The 18,351-nt window shown below is 38.5% G+C and overlaps 4 protein-coding genes across 12 annotated transcripts in view; 2 read left to right on the top strand and 2 right to left on the bottom strand.

Annotated features, from left to right (window-relative positions):
• Nucleotides 1–350: 350 nt before the first annotated feature.
• Nucleotides 351–4,099, bottom strand: LOC103132284 (putative zinc finger and SCAN domain-containing protein 5C). The gene is made up of 3 exons (XM_016667286.1): nt 3,577–4,099; nt 1,526–2,287; nt 351–1,462 (listed from the first exon to the last, which is right to left on the bottom strand). The coding sequence occupies exons 1-3, from the start codon at nt 3,773–3,775 to the stop codon at nt 1,383–1,385; spliced, it is 1,041 nt and encodes a 346-aa protein (XP_016522772.1). The 5' UTR covers nt 3,776–4,099; the 3' UTR covers nt 351–1,382.
• Nucleotides 3,720–7,223, top strand: LOC103132285 (oocyte zinc finger protein XlCOF8.4-like). Of its 2 annotated transcripts, XM_016667287.1 has the most exons (3): nt 3,720–3,788; nt 4,383–4,515; nt 5,064–7,223. In XM_016667287.1, exons 1-3 carry the CDS (start codon nt 3,774–3,776, stop codon nt 5,873–5,875), a joined length of 960 nt encoding a protein of 319 aa, XP_016522773.1. In that variant the 5' UTR covers nt 3,720–3,773; the 3' UTR covers nt 5,876–7,223. The 2 variants fall into 2 exon arrangements, with proteins under 2 accessions (XP_016522773.1, XP_007544123.1); XM_007544061.2 differs by lacking the exon at nt 3,720–3,788 and having other exon boundaries at nt 4,185–4,515.
• Nucleotides 7,224–8,554: 1,331 nt separating this feature from the next.
• The window catches only part of LOC103132286 (zinc finger protein 239-like), a 20,311-nt gene continuing 10,514 nt past the window's right edge, over nt 8,555–18,351 (bottom strand). For 2 of the 8 annotated variants that reach the window (XM_016667282.1, XM_016667279.1), the window contains exon 2: nt 8,555–10,402. In XM_016667282.1, the coding sequence (XP_016522768.1) occupies nt 8,794–10,278 (1,485 nt within the window). In that variant the 5' untranslated portion in view covers nt 10,279–10,402 and the 3' untranslated portion in view covers nt 8,555–8,793. Of the gene's footprint in view, nt 10,403–10,495; nt 10,977–11,103; nt 11,225–11,556; nt 11,820–12,847; nt 12,930–18,351 lie in introns of those variants that run through there. The other 6 variants (XM_016667280.1, XM_016667283.1, XM_007544063.2 and 3 more) reach the window with 6 other exon arrangements.
• Nucleotides 13,058–17,870, top strand: LOC103132280 (zinc finger protein 239-like). Its single transcript, XM_007544056.2, has 2 exons — nt 13,058–13,337; nt 16,323–17,870. Exons 1-2 carry the CDS (start codon nt 13,082–13,084, stop codon nt 17,660–17,662), a joined length of 1,596 nt encoding a protein of 531 aa, XP_007544118.1. The 5' UTR covers nt 13,058–13,081; the 3' UTR covers nt 17,663–17,870.

Raw genomic sequence — 18,351 nt, 5'->3', positions numbered from 1 at the left:
CCACTGAATGACGAGACGGAGTCTGAACCAACATGGACGCCTTGAATCTGATGGAGCCGATTGCTGAGCTGTGAGTTCAGCTCTGAGCTGTTTCTCTCTCAGATGAAGAACACAGGTGCTTCCTGAACCATTGTTTCAGTCGATGCTTGTAACTGTCATTGTGTTATTAAAGTGAGAAGCCACAGCTAACGGTGTGGAGGCTGCAGAGCACAAACCCACACAGCTGCAGGAAAGGAAGTCTGATTGGCTGCCAGCAGTTTGGTGGCTTCTAATAACCACTGAGAACAGATTCAGATCTGCTCTCTGACCACAATCGGCTTTATTTACAGCCAAGGCCTCACATGTCTTAATACATAAGGTTTATGATTTACATGTTTTATTAAAACTGAGCTGTATGCTGACATGCAGAATAATTAGATTCCAGTTTAAAGTTAAAAAACAACCATTGCAACATTTACTGCTGAATTAAGTTGACGCATCACAAACCTTTGCTGTAAATACTGAGAACCTGAAAATGTTTCTGTTTTTACCGTTTCCTCCCAGTGGAGACAAAAATAATTCAGCAGAAATGATGTCACTTTGTGGACAGTGGGATGAATATTAACAATGAAGCAAATTAATAAATCAGAGTTACAGTAACATTGAGCCAAATGTTGCCCTTTGTTAAACACAGATTAGCTTAACCTTGTGTCTGTGTTCAGACGTCTGATCTGCAAACAAACTGAACCCAGATCAGATTCATAGATACTCGTTTAGTGTCTTCTCATCTCTTCTGCATTAAATACTGAAAACTCTCTTTAAAATTTGAAACCAGTAAATATTTTGTTTCTCCATACATCATCTTTGTTGCAAGCAGGTTAGTTTTAGTGACTCAGGCGCCCAAAGATGTTTTTAATGTAGCTGAGGCCAAAGAAACCTATTAAAACCTTTATTTTTCTAGAACCATGCACTGTCCATGTCTGCACCATCTTTTAATTGTTTCTTTATGCTTGATATTTATTAGTGAGGGTCAGTACAGCTTAATCTAGTCACAGAAATAATCAAGTAAGAAAAGTCAATCATTTTAATCTAACCTGCATGATTAATTTTAGAAGTAACTTCATGTCTTGTTGCTGCTAAACTAAAGTCTCCAGCCTGGTTGTCATGGTTACCTCGGGTTATTCTGACAGCCTCTGTGTCGCCGTCCATCACAATTAGAAACGATCCTATTTTAGCCAGTCAGTCTTGAAGGATGACAGGAAACTGAACAAGCACAACATCCATAATTTACCGTCTGTTGGAAACACTGACCCCATCAATGCCCTGTGTGGGTTCTCCTGAGAACATTTCAATTTGAACCATGTATAAAACCTTTCCCACAAGTGTCACAAGCAAAAGGCCTTTCACTTGTATTCATTTTGTTGTAAAGAGAGAAATCTTCTCCATATGTTTGAAAAGGCCTCAATACAAGAGAAAGATTTCTCTTGTATTGAGAAATACAAGAGAAATGTATTTTCTCTTGTATTGAGAAAATACATTTTCTCAATACAAATTGAGTCACAAGAAAAAGGCCTTTCACCTGTATGAATCTTCTTGTGAGCTTTTAAATTACTAATTTGAGAGAAACTTTTCCCACGTATTTCACAACAGAAAGGTCTCTCACCAGTGTGGGTTCTGTAATGCTGTTTCAAGTTAAACTTCTTCTTGAAGGATTTCCCACAAATACCACACTTATCAGAAGACATGTTGCTTGTGTCAGTGTAGCACCGAGTCTGTGACCCGGTGGAGCTTCTTCCTCCCTGATCGTTGCTCTCAACTACAGGAGAAACATGAAAAGAAAGCTGCTCAGGTCTTGGCTCTCCTTCACAGCCAACAGGAGAATCTGCTTCCTCCATTACTCCCTCCATCAGTGGTTCTGCTTCCTCTTTAATCCATGTGGTTTCTGGATCCTCCTGTCCTTCAATCAGTGGTTTTCTTGGGTCCTCTTCCTCTTTAATCCACTCAGATTCTTTAAACGGTGAAGGTTTAGGTTCTGCTTTCATCCAATCAGTTTCTGATTCCTCCCATTCTTCAATCGGTGGAGGTTCTGATTTTTTCTGTGGCCTTTTGTCCCATGAAGACTCTGCGTTCTCGTTTCCTTCCACCAGGGTGCGTTCAGGTGGCCGTGGAGGATCCGGTTCCATTTGATCCTCTCCAGTCCATTGAGGTTCTGCTTCCTCCTCCTCGTGGCTGGACCGCCTCCCCTGGTTACAGAGAAGCTGGATGGAAGAAGTTTCCTGCTCAGTGAAGACATTTAGCTTTTGAAGGTCTGAGGGAACAAAGGAAGAGATCATTGATATAAATTAATTGATGACCATCTTCTTTAAAGGCAGCAAAATTATTATAAAAAAATGGGCTGATGTCACATCACCCAAATAAAGACCCATGTCTCCCTCTTTAGTTCAGTGTTCAGAAAACCATTTGGTTCTAACAGAACATTTTAGATGAGTTTCTACTTCAGCTTATTTTGCTAAAATATTCATAGTTTGTTTTGAAGTTTGGTAGTTTATCCAGTATTTTCTTTTTAAAATATTGTCCAGCCCCATAGAAAAAGCAACAGCTGTTTCTCCTCATGTTACTTTGTTTCCGTTCCCTTTAAAGCATCAGGAGTCAACAGGACAAAAAGGTTCAGGAACCAGAGCAGTTGGCAGAAATCATCTTATGTTGAGTGAAGGAACTGCTTCTTTGTAAAACCTCAGATCCAAAGTACATTTCAGTCTAACCATCTACAAACAGAGGCTGTGTTCCAGTTACCAGTCAACAGTCACTGCTGCTGAGAGAAAATACACAACAAACTTCATGAGCCAAGTGGATGTTAGTTAATCAGCATCTTACTGCTAACCTTGTTTTAGAGTCAACAGAGAAGGAAGATAGAAACAGATGAAAGTAATTTAGTCCAGATCACCCACTGATTTACAAACTAAATGTGAAAGAGGAAAAAGAAACTGATGGAGATTAAATTATATGACCGAGATAAGATCAACAGCTACATGGATTGACAGTGAAAAAAACTAATATTTCTGTCATTTGGAGAAAAGTAGAGAAATGTAATTACAAGTCTACTGATAAAGAAATATCTAAAAGCTATGAAAGACTTTCTTGCTTCAGAATATTCCACTAAGGATGTCAATGATTTCTTAGACGAGACCTGCAACCGTATCCCAACATTCACAAGGTTCTAAAGAAAAACGTCACTTCCGTTAATTGTTCATCAATAAATACGACCAGTCAGCTTTAGATTAACTCCTTAATCAATACCCTGCATCTTCCCGTCTATCCTGGGATTTATACTAGAATGTTCTTTATTATTTTTAGATTGTTTCATTTTTATACACACAGACAAGTAAATTCAGAGGCACTAAACCGAAATGGTTCAGTTTTATTTATTTATTGTTAAGTCATTAATATTTTTAGTCAGGTGACTGAAATGATCTCCATCTGGTTTTCAGAGACTCAGACATCTGTTATGTTGTCATGTAGCATCAGAGCTAGCAGCTAAAACAGTTCAGCTGCAGCAGCTTCTCTGTCTGCATGTAACACACCTTCATCCAGACCTACCAGAACTTTGTTTCTGCAGCTCCGAACCGATTCTGTTGAGTTTTATCTCTGGTTTCCAGTTGATCCCCATCATCCTGCGCTGAGCATCGAGCTCCTCCTCGTAGCAAATGATGGTTTTTTCAACCTCTGAGAAGATTTCTGCGGCAGCAGCAGTTAGTCTCTCTCTGATAAACTCTCTGAGATGCTGAACTGAAGACATGGTTGCTGAAATATTAGCTGAGAAACGATAAAACAACCGTATTCTGGATGATTCCACAGAACCTGATGCTGGAGCCTTTTGTTTTACTTCCGCTGGGGGTCACCACAAATCAGCTGATTGGTCAATTTGCGCCCCCTGCTGGACTGGAGCGGAACAGCATAACGTTACCTGAAACATACATGAACTTTTCCAATCTTAAATTTTTTGTGCACCAAATAATTACTTGTATGGTTTTTGTGGACAAAAACACAACAAAAAAAACACACACACAGAATATGGTTTACAAGCGGTAGCCGTATTTTGTGAAACCCTTAGGAAATATTTCAGTTCTTCAGTGAATATAATATAAATATACTAAAGGCTTATAAACCCCAAACATGAAGTTCCAGTTCAGTCCAGCAGGGGGCGGAAATGGTCCAATAAACTGTTTTCTCTCAGTGTGACCCCAGCGGAAGTAAAACAAAAGGCTCCAGTATCAGGTTGTGTGGAATCATCCAGAATACGGTTGTTTTATCGTTTCTCAGCTAATATTCCAGCAACCATGTCTTCAGTTCAGCATCTCAGAGATTTTATCAGAGAGCGACTAACTGCTGCTGCTGCAGAAATCTTCACAGAGGTTGAAAAAACCATCATTTGCTACGAGGAGGAGCTCGATGCTCAGCGCAGGATGATGGGGATCAACTGGAAACCAGAGATAAAACTCAACAGAATCGGTTCGGAGCTGCGGAGACAAAGTTCTGGTAGGTCTGGATGAAGGTGCTGATGTGGAAACAGAAAGATGGAGAATGAAGAGACGGAGGTAAAAGAGAAGAAGATTAATGATGTAATTCAAAGAGTTGGAGAAAGAGGAAAGAAATTATAGCGATGTAAAGAGTTTAGATTATGTCTGGTGCCGGATCAGCAAAGACAACACATCCAGTATTTGTTGGCTTATTTTATTTTGAACTGAAACAATATTCTTACTTCTGTGTGTTAATAAAACAGACAGTGTTCTTTAATGGGTGACAGTGGCTGGAGGTCAGAGTTCATCCTGTGGTTTGCTGGTTTAGACCTGAACTCCACTGCCGTCTGCACTAGACACGTTTATCATTCAGTAACAGATGTTAATGTTTTATCACCTAGTGCTCTGGAGTATCAGTGACCTAAAATATTGCATTTCATTTAAACACTTTCTTGCTAGAGCTCCAAATCTATTGGGCTGAAAACTGTTGGTCACTTATTGACCTGATAGATGAGACAGTCATCAATCGATCAATCAATATTAATGATCTCTTCCTTTGTCTCACAGACCTCCAGAATCCACGTGTGTCGGTTAAAGAGGAAGCTGCTACCGTCCAACAGGCCTGTGGCCAGGAGAGGAGGTCCAGTCATGACGAGGACGAAGCCGAATGTCAGTGGACTGAAGAGGAACGGGTGGAACCAGAACCTCCACTGACTGAAGAACATTGGGAACCAGGATCTCTATGGATTAAAGAGGAAGAGGAGGAGGCACAGTCTCCGGTGTTTAATTTTGAACAGCAGGAACCAGAACCTTTACCGACCAGGCAGAACCAGAAGCAGTTTGCTGCTTTGATGGAGACTTTCACACTTCAGAGACGGGATCTGAGTGAAGGACCAAGAACTGAGCATCCTTCCTTTCACATCTCTGCTGAAGCCGAGAGCAAAGAGCAGGAAGGAAGCAGCTCCACCGTGTCGGAGGGTCAGTCCCACACCGACTCCAGGAAAGGGCCTGTCAGCTGTGGGGTGTGTGGGAGATTACTGAAGAATAAATATGACTTAAAACAGCATTACATGACCCACACTGGAGAAAAGCCTTTTACTTGTGAAACTTGCAGTAAAAGTTTTGCTAGACGTTCTCAATTAAATGTTCACTATAGAACCCACACCGGTGAAAGGCCTTTTACTTGTCCAATATGCAAGAAAAGTTTCTTTCAAATTGGTCATTTAAATGCCCACAAGAACATTCATACAGGTGTGAGGCCCTTTTCCTGTGAAACATGTGGGAAGAGTTTTACTAGACGTTATCTATTAAACATGCACCGGAGGAGCCACACAGGTGAGAGGCCTTTCTCCTGGGAGAGCTTTGTGAAAAGCTTCTAGAATAAAACATGTTTAGATCGGCATGGGAAAGTCACACAGCTTTTCCTGTATAAGTTTGGAGTAAACATGTTTTCACTCAATCCAAACATCTCTCTAAATGAAATGTGCACCAGAAAACCCACAGAGGTGGAAGAAGCTTATTTGATGATTGTAGAAACAAAAACACAAACATGAGAAGTCGAATCAGACTCTCTGTGAGAAATATTTAAACTTTTCTTGGTAGTTTTTAAAGTGTATTAGAAAATAAAGTTACTGATTGTGTTTAAACTAGAAATGAAGGTGAGACGTTCTTTAGACACGATGTGAACCTCTGGACACCAGCAGCTCTGACCTGATGGACAAACACATTTTCATGCCATCAGATGGGATCAAAACTCTTGGCACATGCTTCATAGATGCAGCCCAGCATGGTGGTGGAGGGCTGGTGATGTGGGCTCGTCTTACTCTTCAGAGTATCAAAGTCTTTGAGACCAAATGTGGGTCCATCTGTCCAGCAGCTGAAGTTTAGTCCAGATCTGCAACAGGAAGAATCAAACTAATGAATTGTAGAGTTGGAGTGGCCTAATCAAAGGCTGGACTTAACCTTATTATATCCTGATGTGCAGAGAGCTGTGCAGAAATGGATGTTTGTAAACTTAAATTATCTACATTGTGGTTGTCGAAAAGACTGAGGAGAAATTTCTCCACACCAACATCTTAAACTTACTTTTTGTTGAAATCCTCAAACTGAAGTTTAAATTCATAACTTTAAAACTTTCAGTTTTAAAGTTTCAGTTTTAAAGTTCATAAACTACTGATGGTTGTTGTTGACAACGTTGTTCATTCAATTTTTCAATGTTTTTCTTAAGAACTTTTCAGTTTGATAAATATATTTTATACTTTTACTGTGAAAACCAAAATGTCTGAATATTTTAGCAGTTTTTCACTTTGTTTTGAATAAGAAACACATTTGGTTTAATAATGTTGAACTTAAACACAGGAATTAAATTAGCTTTGTAATTGTTGCTGCTGTGGTTTTTACAGGACGGTAGATTGAAGGATGTTTGTAGTTTAACAGCTGAACAGTCGGAGCTGCAGCCTGAAACATGTTCATGTAGAAAACAGTTTAAAGTTACAGCTATAAGATGAAGTTCAAGTGACTGCTCCTGTCTGGATTCACACATCGAGTTGAAATAGTTCTACGGTTTGGATTTCTTCTAGTTTGTGCTGCGATATGATGTTGGTTTTAAATAAAGCCTCTGCTGTTCACCTGAAGCCGTCTTCAGATGAGTCTCCATATTATCAGGTTGAAACCAACCAACTCCATCATACATAATATCGGCATCCAAATTTAATTCAACAGCTGTAGGACGGTTGGTTTTATGAACCTACTGAGGTTTATAAAACATTCAAATATAAATGGATATTATTAGAAATTTTTAAGTAAGATTTTTATAGTGAAATTCTTCCAGCAACTTTGTGACTTCTGAATATTAAACCTGTTACGGTCACTGAACGCTGAAGAAGCATTTGACAGCATCGAATGGTTATATTTATTTGACATTCCTAAAGTGTAACTGATCATCAAACCAACTTTTTATGTTTCTAGTTTCAGTGTGAAAATAAACAAATGAGCAGCTTTTTTCACTGCATTGGCTTTCAGAACAAAGACGAAAGTTTCTAACATTAAATGACAGAAGCAGATGATCTAATAATTTCATGCATTCTGTCCAGTCAGCAGTCTGTGAATCCAACTGATTCCAATAATCACATTATTCACTGTATTCTGGTTTTATGAGACACTGAATTTTGAATTTTCATTATCTGCAAGTCATAATCACCAAAATTACAGGAAACAAAGGTTTGGAATGCATCAGTGAATGGAGGATGACTTCATGCAATGTTTCCCTTTCTGAGATGACTGGCAAGAAATGTTGCATTTTCACATAATATTAAATTTTTTAATATGTACTATTGGTATATCTTGCCTTACCGATTCATCATCCATATGTGACGTTACTGACAGGATGGTCGTTATTATGGAAAAGTTGCTCAGTTTTGCTCTTTTAGCTGCAAATGTTTCAGAGTTTCCTCTTTAATTCCAGCCTCCTCTGCTCCATCCTTGCTCTTTCTACTTCCCATCTTTAAACACCAGTGTCTGAGACCGTTGAATGTCAGGATACGTCTCTGAAAAACAAAACTACAAAAGCTGTTAGTCCAATAGAGACGGTTGCAGCCCAGGGCAGCAGCAGTGGCGCACGAGATCAACCCAGTGCCTGAACACCAACTCAGTTCAAAAATAATAGAGAGAGAAAACCAGACCTTAAGGCCCAAATGTCCTCAGTTCTCCCAATTTGCCAATCCAGGCCTGCTTGTAACCGTCATTGTGTTATTAGAGTGAAATGTTGGCATTTATTAAACATAAATTAGCTTAAACCTGTATTTACAGAGACACTGCTGACTGTGTTCAGACCTCTGATCTGTAAACTATCTGAAAAAAAAGATCCCAAACTTTCCATCAATCTGGAGAATCTAGTCTGTCAGTGCAGTTTATCATTTTAAACTCCAAAGACCTCAAACAGCTTTTCCTAACAAACACAGGAAAATTACATTTTTCTCGTCTCTATTGCATTAAAACTAAAAAAGTACTTTCAAATTTGATGCCAACAAAAATTTTCAATAAAAACAATTTGTCTTAAAGTGTTTAAATTCAACATTTATTATAAAATTACAACTTGAAACTTTAAAAACCAAAAACCTTCCAATTGTAAAAATACCCAATGAGCCAGAGTCACCCCACAAAACAACCCAACACATCAACTTCACTCCTACTCAGGTTGAAGCTTCATTAGTATTTTTTCCTTTGCTAATATATTACTAAAAAACAAACTAATAAGAAAATTCTAAATATTTATTGTTAACCAGTGAGAGTCAAATGACTATTTCTTACTTCTGTGCTTTCTTTTCATGTGATAATTCAGTTTCCTATTTTCAATGAAACCTTTGCCACATATTTGACATGGGAAAGGCCTCTCACCTGTGTGGGTTCGCTGATGTACATTTAAGTGATTGCGGATAAAATAAGCTTTCCCACATACTTCACATGAATAAGGTCTTTCACCTGTGTGAGTTCTCCTGTGAACATTCAAGTTCGAACTATTTATAAAGCCTTTCCCACACGTTTCACAAGAAAAAGGTCTCTCACCTGTGTGAACTTTCTTATGAATACTTAAATTGCCAATATGAGAAAAAGCTTTTCCACAAGTGTCACAACAAAAAGGTCTCTCACCTGTGTGAATGTTCTTGTGAGCTTTTAAATGATCAATTCGAGAGAAACTTTTGTCACATGTTTCACAAGAGAAAGGCCTCTCACTTGCCTGATTTTTTAAAGGCCTCTCATCTTCATGCCTTTTCTTATGTAGATTTAAATGATCAATACGAGAGAAAGATTTTCCACACGTGTCACAGGAAAAAGGCCTCTCACCACTATGAACTTTCTGATGAAGATTTAAATTATAAATTCGCAAGAATGTTTTCCCACATGTTTCACAAGAAAAAGGTCTCTCACCTGTATGAGTTTGCTTGTGAACTTTTAAAATACTGAATCGAGAAAAACGTCTCCCACATGTTTCACAACAAAAAGGTCTCTCCCCAGTGTGGGTTTTGTAATGCTCTTTCAAGTTAAACCTCTTCTTAAATGCTCGTTCACAAATTTCACATTTTAAAGACATATTCTTTGTGTCAGCATGAGACTGACTCTCTAACACTGTGGAGCTGCTTCCTTCCTGATGTGTGCTGTCTGTAGAAGACGGATGAAATGAACATTGCTCGGTTCTTGGTTCTCCAGCTCTTTTCCTGGAGACTTCCTGAAGAGGAGTCTCCATCAAAGCAACGGACTGTTCCTGCTCTCCCTCCTCACTGCTGCAGCCGTCCTTCTGGTCCTGCCCAGTTGGAAAATGTTCCAGTTTCTGCTGTTCATGTTTAATCCATGAAGAATCTGTTTCTTCCTTTACTTCAACTATCAGTATTGAATATGGCTCTTCTTTTTCTTTAATCCATTTAGATTCTACATCCTCCTGATCTTTAATAAGTGGGGTTTCTGGTTTCTTCTGTTCCTCTTCAACCCATAAAGATGTTGGTTCTTCATTTTCCTCCTCCAAACTTGAGTGTTTTGTGTCCTGGTCTTCCTCTTTAATCCTCTGTAGTTCTTGTTTCTCCTGTTCTTCTGTCAGTGGAAATTCTGGCTCCTCCTCTTCTTCTTTAATCCTATGAGTGTCTGGGTTCTCCTGTTTTTCTATCAGTGAAGGTTCTGTTTTTTTCTGTTTTTCTTTAGCCGATGAAAACTTTATTTCCTCCTTTTCTTCTTCCATCAGTGCTGTGTCCTCCTCTTCCTCTTTAATCCACTGTATTGGATCTGGTTCCATCTGATTCTCTTCCGTCCATTGAGGTTCTTCTTCCTCTGGTTATGGTAAGGCCTCCTGCCCAGGCTACAGAGATGTTGGATGGAAGAAGCTTCCGTCTCAATGGAGACATGTGGCTTTTGAAGGTCTGTATGGAAAAAGGAGGACATCATTAATATAATTAAATTGATGACCATCTCATTCTTCAGCCCAAGATCTCATTGGAACCATCTGACTCCACCTTCATTAAAACTGGATATTTGGGAGGAATCCCATCAGGAAACTTTGTCCATCCTCCATGTTAAGAGACTACAGATGTGTACTCTAACACAGGAAAGCACTCAGCAGGAAACAGCATTCACATCAAACTCCTTTGGATGTGACAGCAAGTTGATAATGCTGAGTCAGTGCAAACAATGATACAGACAAATAATGTGACAGCCGCTCTCTATGCAGCACTGACAGTTTGGCTGTCCTGGTGGAGAAGAAACTAAATAAAATACAGTTATTTATTTGATATAAGATTTTGTATTCCAAGTTAACACTAATATAACAATATAAAAAGTCAAATAAAAACAGAATGCATAAAAAGAAAAGGGTTTGAAACTGCACTGTCCTGGGAATAAAGAAACACTATAATCTGAATAATACTAAGTGTAATAATGCAGTCATAGATGAAAACATAAGAAAGCTCAAAACTGAGGACGTCAGGACAATCCAGAAAATAAAATGTATTTTTTATAGTGTCTATCTTCTAACAATAGTAACAAGTTAATTTAGTGTTTAAGTTCAAACCTGAACAAGTTGACAGGATGCAGAATCAGTTTTACAAGTGAAGTGGGAACGCACCGTTTGTCTGAAGGTTTAGTCAAAGCTGCAGCATTTCTTTTTTCCAATTGCTGCATCTTCTTTTGGTTTCGTGTCTTCTATTTTTATCTGGGGTTTATATCCCTTTTAATATTCATGTTAACTGAGAATACATAAACAGAAAAATTATCAAGTATTTAAAGCAGCGCCTGATGTTTAAAAACGAACATAACTAGTTAAATCCTGGAAGAAACGTTTTTAGCACACAAAAAGACTGTCAGAGCTCCAGCCTGCTAATTCTTTATTAGAACGGCTTTGACGAGGGCAGCTAAGCGGGGTCCTTCGGCTCTGTGGCAACAACGCGACCGGAAGTTAGTCACCATTTAACATGAAAACCTATTAAACCGTAACACCGGTCTGAACGGACCTTAAAACACTGAAGTCTGTTAGTAATGCTGAAAGCTTAAACAATAAACCGATCAAACTGATTCATACCGATTCTGGTGAGGCTGTAGTTTCCATCAGATTATGTTTTCCTCGTAGTGAACGACGTTTTTTTTCAGCATCAGAAGCAGTTAGCCGCTATCTGATGCTGAACTGAAGACATAGTTACTGAAATATTCAGCTGAGACACAACAACACAACCGTCTTCCAGCTGCGTCCACACAAGCTGCTCCTGACGTCTTTTTGTTTTCCTTCGGCTGGGTGTCACATTGAGACAAAGCAGCTGGTTGGTCCATTTCCGCCCCCTGCTGGACTGGACTGGAACTACATAACAACAGCCTTCCATGTGATCAATCAATGATTTTTATCATTTTTAATTGATGATTATGTCAAATAACTGTTTAAATTCAAGCAGAAATATAAATTAAATTAATTTGGAAGCAGCTCCAGAGCTGCGAACATTATGATCATCCTGGAACAGCTGAACTTAACTTCTGGTTAATGTGATAAAGACAGTAAAGTTAAAGATGTGAATTCAAGAAGACCAAAAGAATATTGACTTAAAGCTGCTTTAAGTGGAGTATTGGTATTGATGCAGCATAGTATTAGGGTGCTCTTCCTTATGAGATCAGGTGATTGCAACAAATCAACAGCAGAGGATATAACTCACTATTAAACATTACTGATGAAAGAAATTGGCCCATTTTTAATGTGACATTAACATAAACATTTGAATCATCTCACAGGTTGAGTTTTTATTCATCTAAACTACTAGTGGATTGTTTCCAGATTCAGTTTACATGAACTCAGCTGAACCGGCTTTGTGGCCCTCAAAATTAAGAAATTCGTCTAAAATCACACCATTGAAATATTCCTACTTCATATTTCAGGACTAAAAATGGACAAAAACATTTAACTGAAGCTCCAATCAGCCCAGAAGAAAGACTGCATTTGAATCTGATGGGGAAAAATCTGCCTCATATGATGCAGAAACCCTAAAAACATTCATGTTCCCACAAACACATTAATCTTGGTAATGAATTTAGGAACAAAGAAAATTCTGATCACAACCTAAAGATGGCGCTGTTGAGCTGCGTCTGATTCACAGTCAGTGGCTACAATACAGAAGTTTAAATTCTTAGTTTTCATTATGTGTTTTCTGTGACGTTGTGATTGTGCTGCTGCAGCCACGGCCAGCAGGTCTTCCTTGTAAGAGATATTTGGTCTCAATGGGACTAGCTGGTTCATTAAAAGGGTAAAATAAAGGAAAACATTGAATGCATCTAAAGTCTTATTAAAAATTTAACATGTATAAATATAAATTACAGTGCACCCAACTTACCAGCAGTCTCACTCAATAAAAAGCACCAAGGAGGAAAGGGGCAGGAGCTCAGTGAATATTCTTAGTTAACAGATGCTACATTATGATTAACTGTCTATTAATGACAGGTTAAGGTCAGTTTTTGCATCCCGTCTGCTGCTTCAGTCCTGCAGGGGCTGTAAATAAACCAATCAGCTGCTCTGACTCTGTGTGACCCCAGCGGAAGTAAAACAAAAGGCTCCAGCATCAGGTTGTATGGAATCATCCAGAATACGGTTGTTTTATCGTTTCTCAGCTAATATTTCAGTAACCATGTCTTCAGTTCAGCATCTGAGAGATTTTATCAGAGAGCGACTAACTGCTGCTGCTGCAGAAATCTTCTCAGAGGTTAAAAAAACCATCATTTGCTACGAGGAGGAGCTCGATGCTCAGCGCAGGATGATGGGGATCAACTGGAAACCAGAGATAAAACTCAACAGAATCGGTTCGGAGCTGCGGAGACAAAGTTCTGGTAGGTCTGGATGAAGGTGTGTTACATGCAGACAGAGATCCGTCAGTGGACTGCCGCTGTTATAGATTAACTGGTGGCTAAATTAACTGGTTGAAACCTATGCGCACCGCAGATGTTTCTAAATTGCAGGTGGCTGTGTTGATGCCTGTTGAAAAATTCTACTTGCGTGACAAAACCATCTGCAAAACTTTACCAAGTCCCATTTGAAGCAAATGTATTTAATGTTGCATCGCATTTGAGCATAACCAGATCAATGAGTAACACAATCCCATTCATGTTCACCAGAATAAATTAAGTCCATCTCACGAATAGCCGCAATGTAAACATAAATGGATAGTTTCTGACCAGCACTGATCAGAACATTGGAATTGACTCAAGTGCCTGTAATGTGAGTTGATTAACACTTCGGGAAACAATATCAATATAAAAAAGGCAATAGAAACAAAGAACTAAGTAAATCTGCCATTCATCTAAGAAAAAAAATAATTATTTTTTAGGTCCCCCCCGCTATTGTTAGAACAATGGTTCAGTCCAAAGTGTAGGAGGAGCAACAGCTGCCTGCTGAGGCACAGGCTCCGTTAGAGCCGCTAAGGGGGGAGCTAGCTGTTAGCTGTTAGCTGTGGCTCTGCAGCACTAACAAAAAACCCTCCAGTAAGGAAATACTTAAAGCAAAAGACATGAAACACATTTTATTTACTTTCACTGCTCAATAGGAAGAAACACATTGACAATAAACAGTTCGTTATTTCATTACTTTGGCTGAATCATGATAAACTGCCAGCTTATGCCTTGGAAAACAAAACTAGAATCTGAATATTTTTCTAGAAAACTCTGGTGCTGACCTTAAGTTTAAGCTGTGATACTTCCCAAATATTCAATTCCAACATATTTACAGGTTCTCAGCCATCCATGACATGAAAAAACACATCAAAAATACATGTTTAAAGCAACTTAAGTTATAATTTAAATAACACATGATTTGTATTGAGAACCACTGCAATAAATCAATATTTATGAGGAATTTTATTAAGTGGAGTTCCTTATTAAAACTTGTTTTTATTTGGAGCCTTAAATTTTTGTAAAGGTGTAGCAGAGATTAGATCTTTGAACCAAACTCAGATCTGAGCAACTTTTGAATCGTTGTTCATTGCTACTTAGTCATTTTTGATGGTGCAGCTTGAACACACACAAAAAAATGTAACCACATTTCACGTTACATTTTACTGTAACTTTAACTTCAAAATTGCTCTTAAAAAATGTCCCTGTTTATGGTCCCCCCCAATAATGAGATGGGATTTACGCCTTTGCACTAACGTATATCAGCTGACAGAAATCCGATATTCCTACCCATCATCGATTCTCATCTAACGGACATCCCACACTTTAGGAAGCAAACCTGGATTAACTGGTGACACTTTCAGAATCTCAGTTTGAGTGAAGATTTTAACCCGTTTCTGATGTAAAAGTATATAAAACAATTGTTTTTTTCAGCGATGTCTCATATGGTTGAGTATTAGTCACTTGATGAAAAGAATAAAGATGTTTAGTTAAATTATGAGGAAAAAATACCAACAACAAAGAAGAAATGACGCTGCCACATAGATCTGCGGTAGCCATGTCTTCTGTAAGTGAACTAGGAAATAAACTATAGCATGTTACAGAAACGGTCTTTAAAAAGATCCACCGTTTCTGTGGATTTGAAAAATCATACAATCTGAGGGAGATGTGAAAAACAACACAGCCAGTCGATCTTTTTAAACATTTTATTTTAGATCCCAAGGCTCTTCAACATTTATGTCGGCTTTCAGGGATTAATCTTTGCTTTGTTTATGGCATCTTAAGATCTATTTCGATCTTCCTTTGACGAGTTTCAACCTCTGAAGCAACACATAAGTCAGGACAAGTTCTGCATAATTTACATGTTTTGGTGATTTTGCAGATTAATGTAGAAAAAAAAAGACAACATGCCATATTAGACCAATAAAAGTCTTTCTAATTAGTTCTTCCCAAGATATTAATGATTGTCTTGATTGAATCAGATTGTATTTTTGCAAAGATTTGTAGTTCTTTAAGCTCATGGCATTGTTTATTTCCTGGTTCAGTAGAGGGGTCCTAAAAAGCCACCAGTTAATCTATAACACCGTTAACTCAGCTAACCAGCTCAAAGATGAGCTTCGTATACGTGGTGCATTACAGTCATAGAGGGACGCAAAACAACTGGAACTGTAGAGAAAATTAGGCATAGCCATCATAAATGTATATTTATAACACACATACATATATATATTACGTAGAAAATAAATATTTCATATCAAATGGATTCAGACGTAATACTATGGGTGATCAGTGGTTTCACAGGATACATGTTCAGGAATTTCTTTTTCTCTAAACCAAAAAGGTGACAACAATCTTTCTTTATGTTCTACTAAAGGATCAACTACATTTAACCACAAGACATATTTCATAATTTTACCATGCAGTTTGGAGATCCGGGTGTCGTGTATAAGAATAATTAATAAAACAATATTTGAAGGAGGTTTTCAAGTCACTCAAGGAACAAGAAATACAGAACAGCAGAGGAGAAACTTTTATATTAATAAAATCGAACACAATGATTTGAAAGATAATATTAAATGGAATAAGCAAGTTTGAAATAATGAGTTTTGAGGTTAGATTTAAATGTGGACAGATAATCAGAGTGTTCCAGAAAATTATTCAGATTTCATGTTTCCCATTTCATATCCAGGCTTACAGGAACGATAAATACACAACGGGCAGTTCCAGTCTTTTGTGGTCAGTTCTGCATGTTTTAGATGTTTTCCTTCTGTCACACTTCTGACTTGAATGAATGTGTGATGAATATGATTCTGCAGCACTAATTTCCTATGAACCATGTGACACTTACTCTCCAGACTGAGAAAATCCGGGCTAATGAATGAGATGGTCATCAATTAATCTACTTCAATGATCTCTTTGTCACCGCAGACCTGAAGCCACATGTTTCCGTTGAAGAGGAAGCTTCTGCCATCCACCAAGTCTGTAACCAAGGGAAGAGCTCCAGTGAGGACCAAGATGAAGCAGGACCTCAGTGGAGTGAAGATGAACTGACTGAAGAACAGACAGAACCAGGATCTCCAGGGATCAAAGAGGAAGAGGAGGATATGCAACTTGCAGTGGTTGAACAGAACGACCTAAACACTGAATGGATCAAAGAGGAAGAAGAGGAACCAGAACCTCCATTGACGGAAGAAAATGAGGAATCCAGGATTTCTTGGGCTAAAGAGGAATGCATAACACCAGAAACAGCACTGATTGAAAACCAGGTGGAAGTCGGACCTCCATGGATTAAAGACAAAGAGGTGGAACCAGAAGCGTCTGTGACAAAGGAAAGTCAGGAATCCGAGTTCTCAAGGGTTACAGAGAAACAGGTGATACTAGAAGCTCCACTGAGGGAAGGAAGGCAACAACCTGAAACCCAATGGATTAAGGAAGAGGAGGAAACAGAATCTCCACTGACAGAGGACCTAAATTGTTCACTACTTAAACATGAGCAGTCCATTGCTTTGATTGAGACTTCTACTCTTCAAAAATGTGATTTCAGTGAAGAACCAAGAACTGAGCAGCTGTTCTTTCTCATCTCTGCTGTAGATGAGACAAAAGATCAGGAAGAAATCAATTCCTCTGTGTCTCAGAGTCAGTCTCATACTGGCTCCAAGAAAATTTATTTCAAATGTGACATTTGTGAGACATCTTTTAATAAGAAGTATAACTTTGAAAAGCATTGCCAAACTCACACAGGTGAGAAGCCTTTTCAATGTGAAACATGTGGGAAAGGTTTCTCTCAGATGGATAGTTTAAAAGAGCATAAGAACAGTCATACAAGTGAGAGGCCTTTTTCCTGTGAAGTTTGTGGAAAATCATTTGTTCGAATGGCATATTTAAAAGCTCACAAGAAAAGTCATACAGGTGAGAGGCCTTTTGTCTGTGACATATGTGGTAAAGGTTTGTCTAGAATGGATCATTTAAGTCATCACATGAAAAGTCATACTGGTGAAAGGCCTTTTTCTTGTGACACATGCGGGAAAAGCTTTTCTCGAAATGACAATTTAAATCTTCACAAGAAAATTCATACAGGTGATAGACCTGGTTATAGACCCTTTTCTTGTGAAACATGTGGAAAATGTTTTTCACATAGGTCAAATTTAAATGTTCACAGGAGAACCCACACAGGTGAGAGGCTTTATTCATGTCAAGAATGTGGAAAAAGCTTCATTGAAAGTAGAAAACTGAATTTCCACATGAAACAAAAACACATAAGTCATTAGACTCTCAAACCGATGTACTGTTACATATTCTTTTATTCTGAACAGCGGCCAAACTACAATAATGAAAGAAGGTCTAAGCAGATGTTAATAAGTGGCACATCTTTTAATATAATTAGCCATTAATCAACAATTTTTGTAAGTTGATTAATGGTTTGCATTCTGACTGGAGAGAATCCTGAAGCTATAAACTAAAAGGACTAAAAATCTACCAAACTTCAGGTCGATTACACTTTTTTTTATTTCAGAATCAAAACTTTCAAAAATACAACTTTGACCAGAACATTGGTGACATAAAATCTTTAAACAAAAGGAGTTGAAAATGAAAATCAACAGTTTGGTGTGTAAAGTGACCTGCATCTTAAACATTCTGTGCATAGGCCTCATCACACATGGACAAAAATGTTGGTACCCTGCTGTGAATGAACACAAAATCCACAATGCTCCGTATTGAGCAGCTCTCTGATAGCAGACAGCATGTCTGCAGTCCGCAGCTAAACTACACTTTGGTGTTTGCTGTCAGGTAAAGCAGGAGCCAATCAGCGAATGCAGTCAGATGTCAATCAAATTTCTTCGGTCCCATACCCTGCTTGGTGCCGCTAACATTACCCCTGCAGGCTCGGTGCCGCTAACATTACCCCTGCAGGCTCGGTGCCGCTAACATTACCCCTCCAGGCTCGGTGCCGCTAACA

Source organism: Poecilia formosa, unplaced genomic scaffold, assembly GCF_000485575.1.
Source record: "Poecilia formosa unplaced genomic scaffold, Poecilia_formosa-5.1.2 Scaffold984, whole genome shotgun sequence".
Taxonomy (NCBI): Eukaryota; Metazoa; Chordata; class Actinopteri; order Cyprinodontiformes; family Poeciliidae; genus Poecilia; species Poecilia formosa.
Note: the sequence above shows the minus strand (reverse complement) of the source record. Positions and strands in the feature narration are given on the sequence as shown.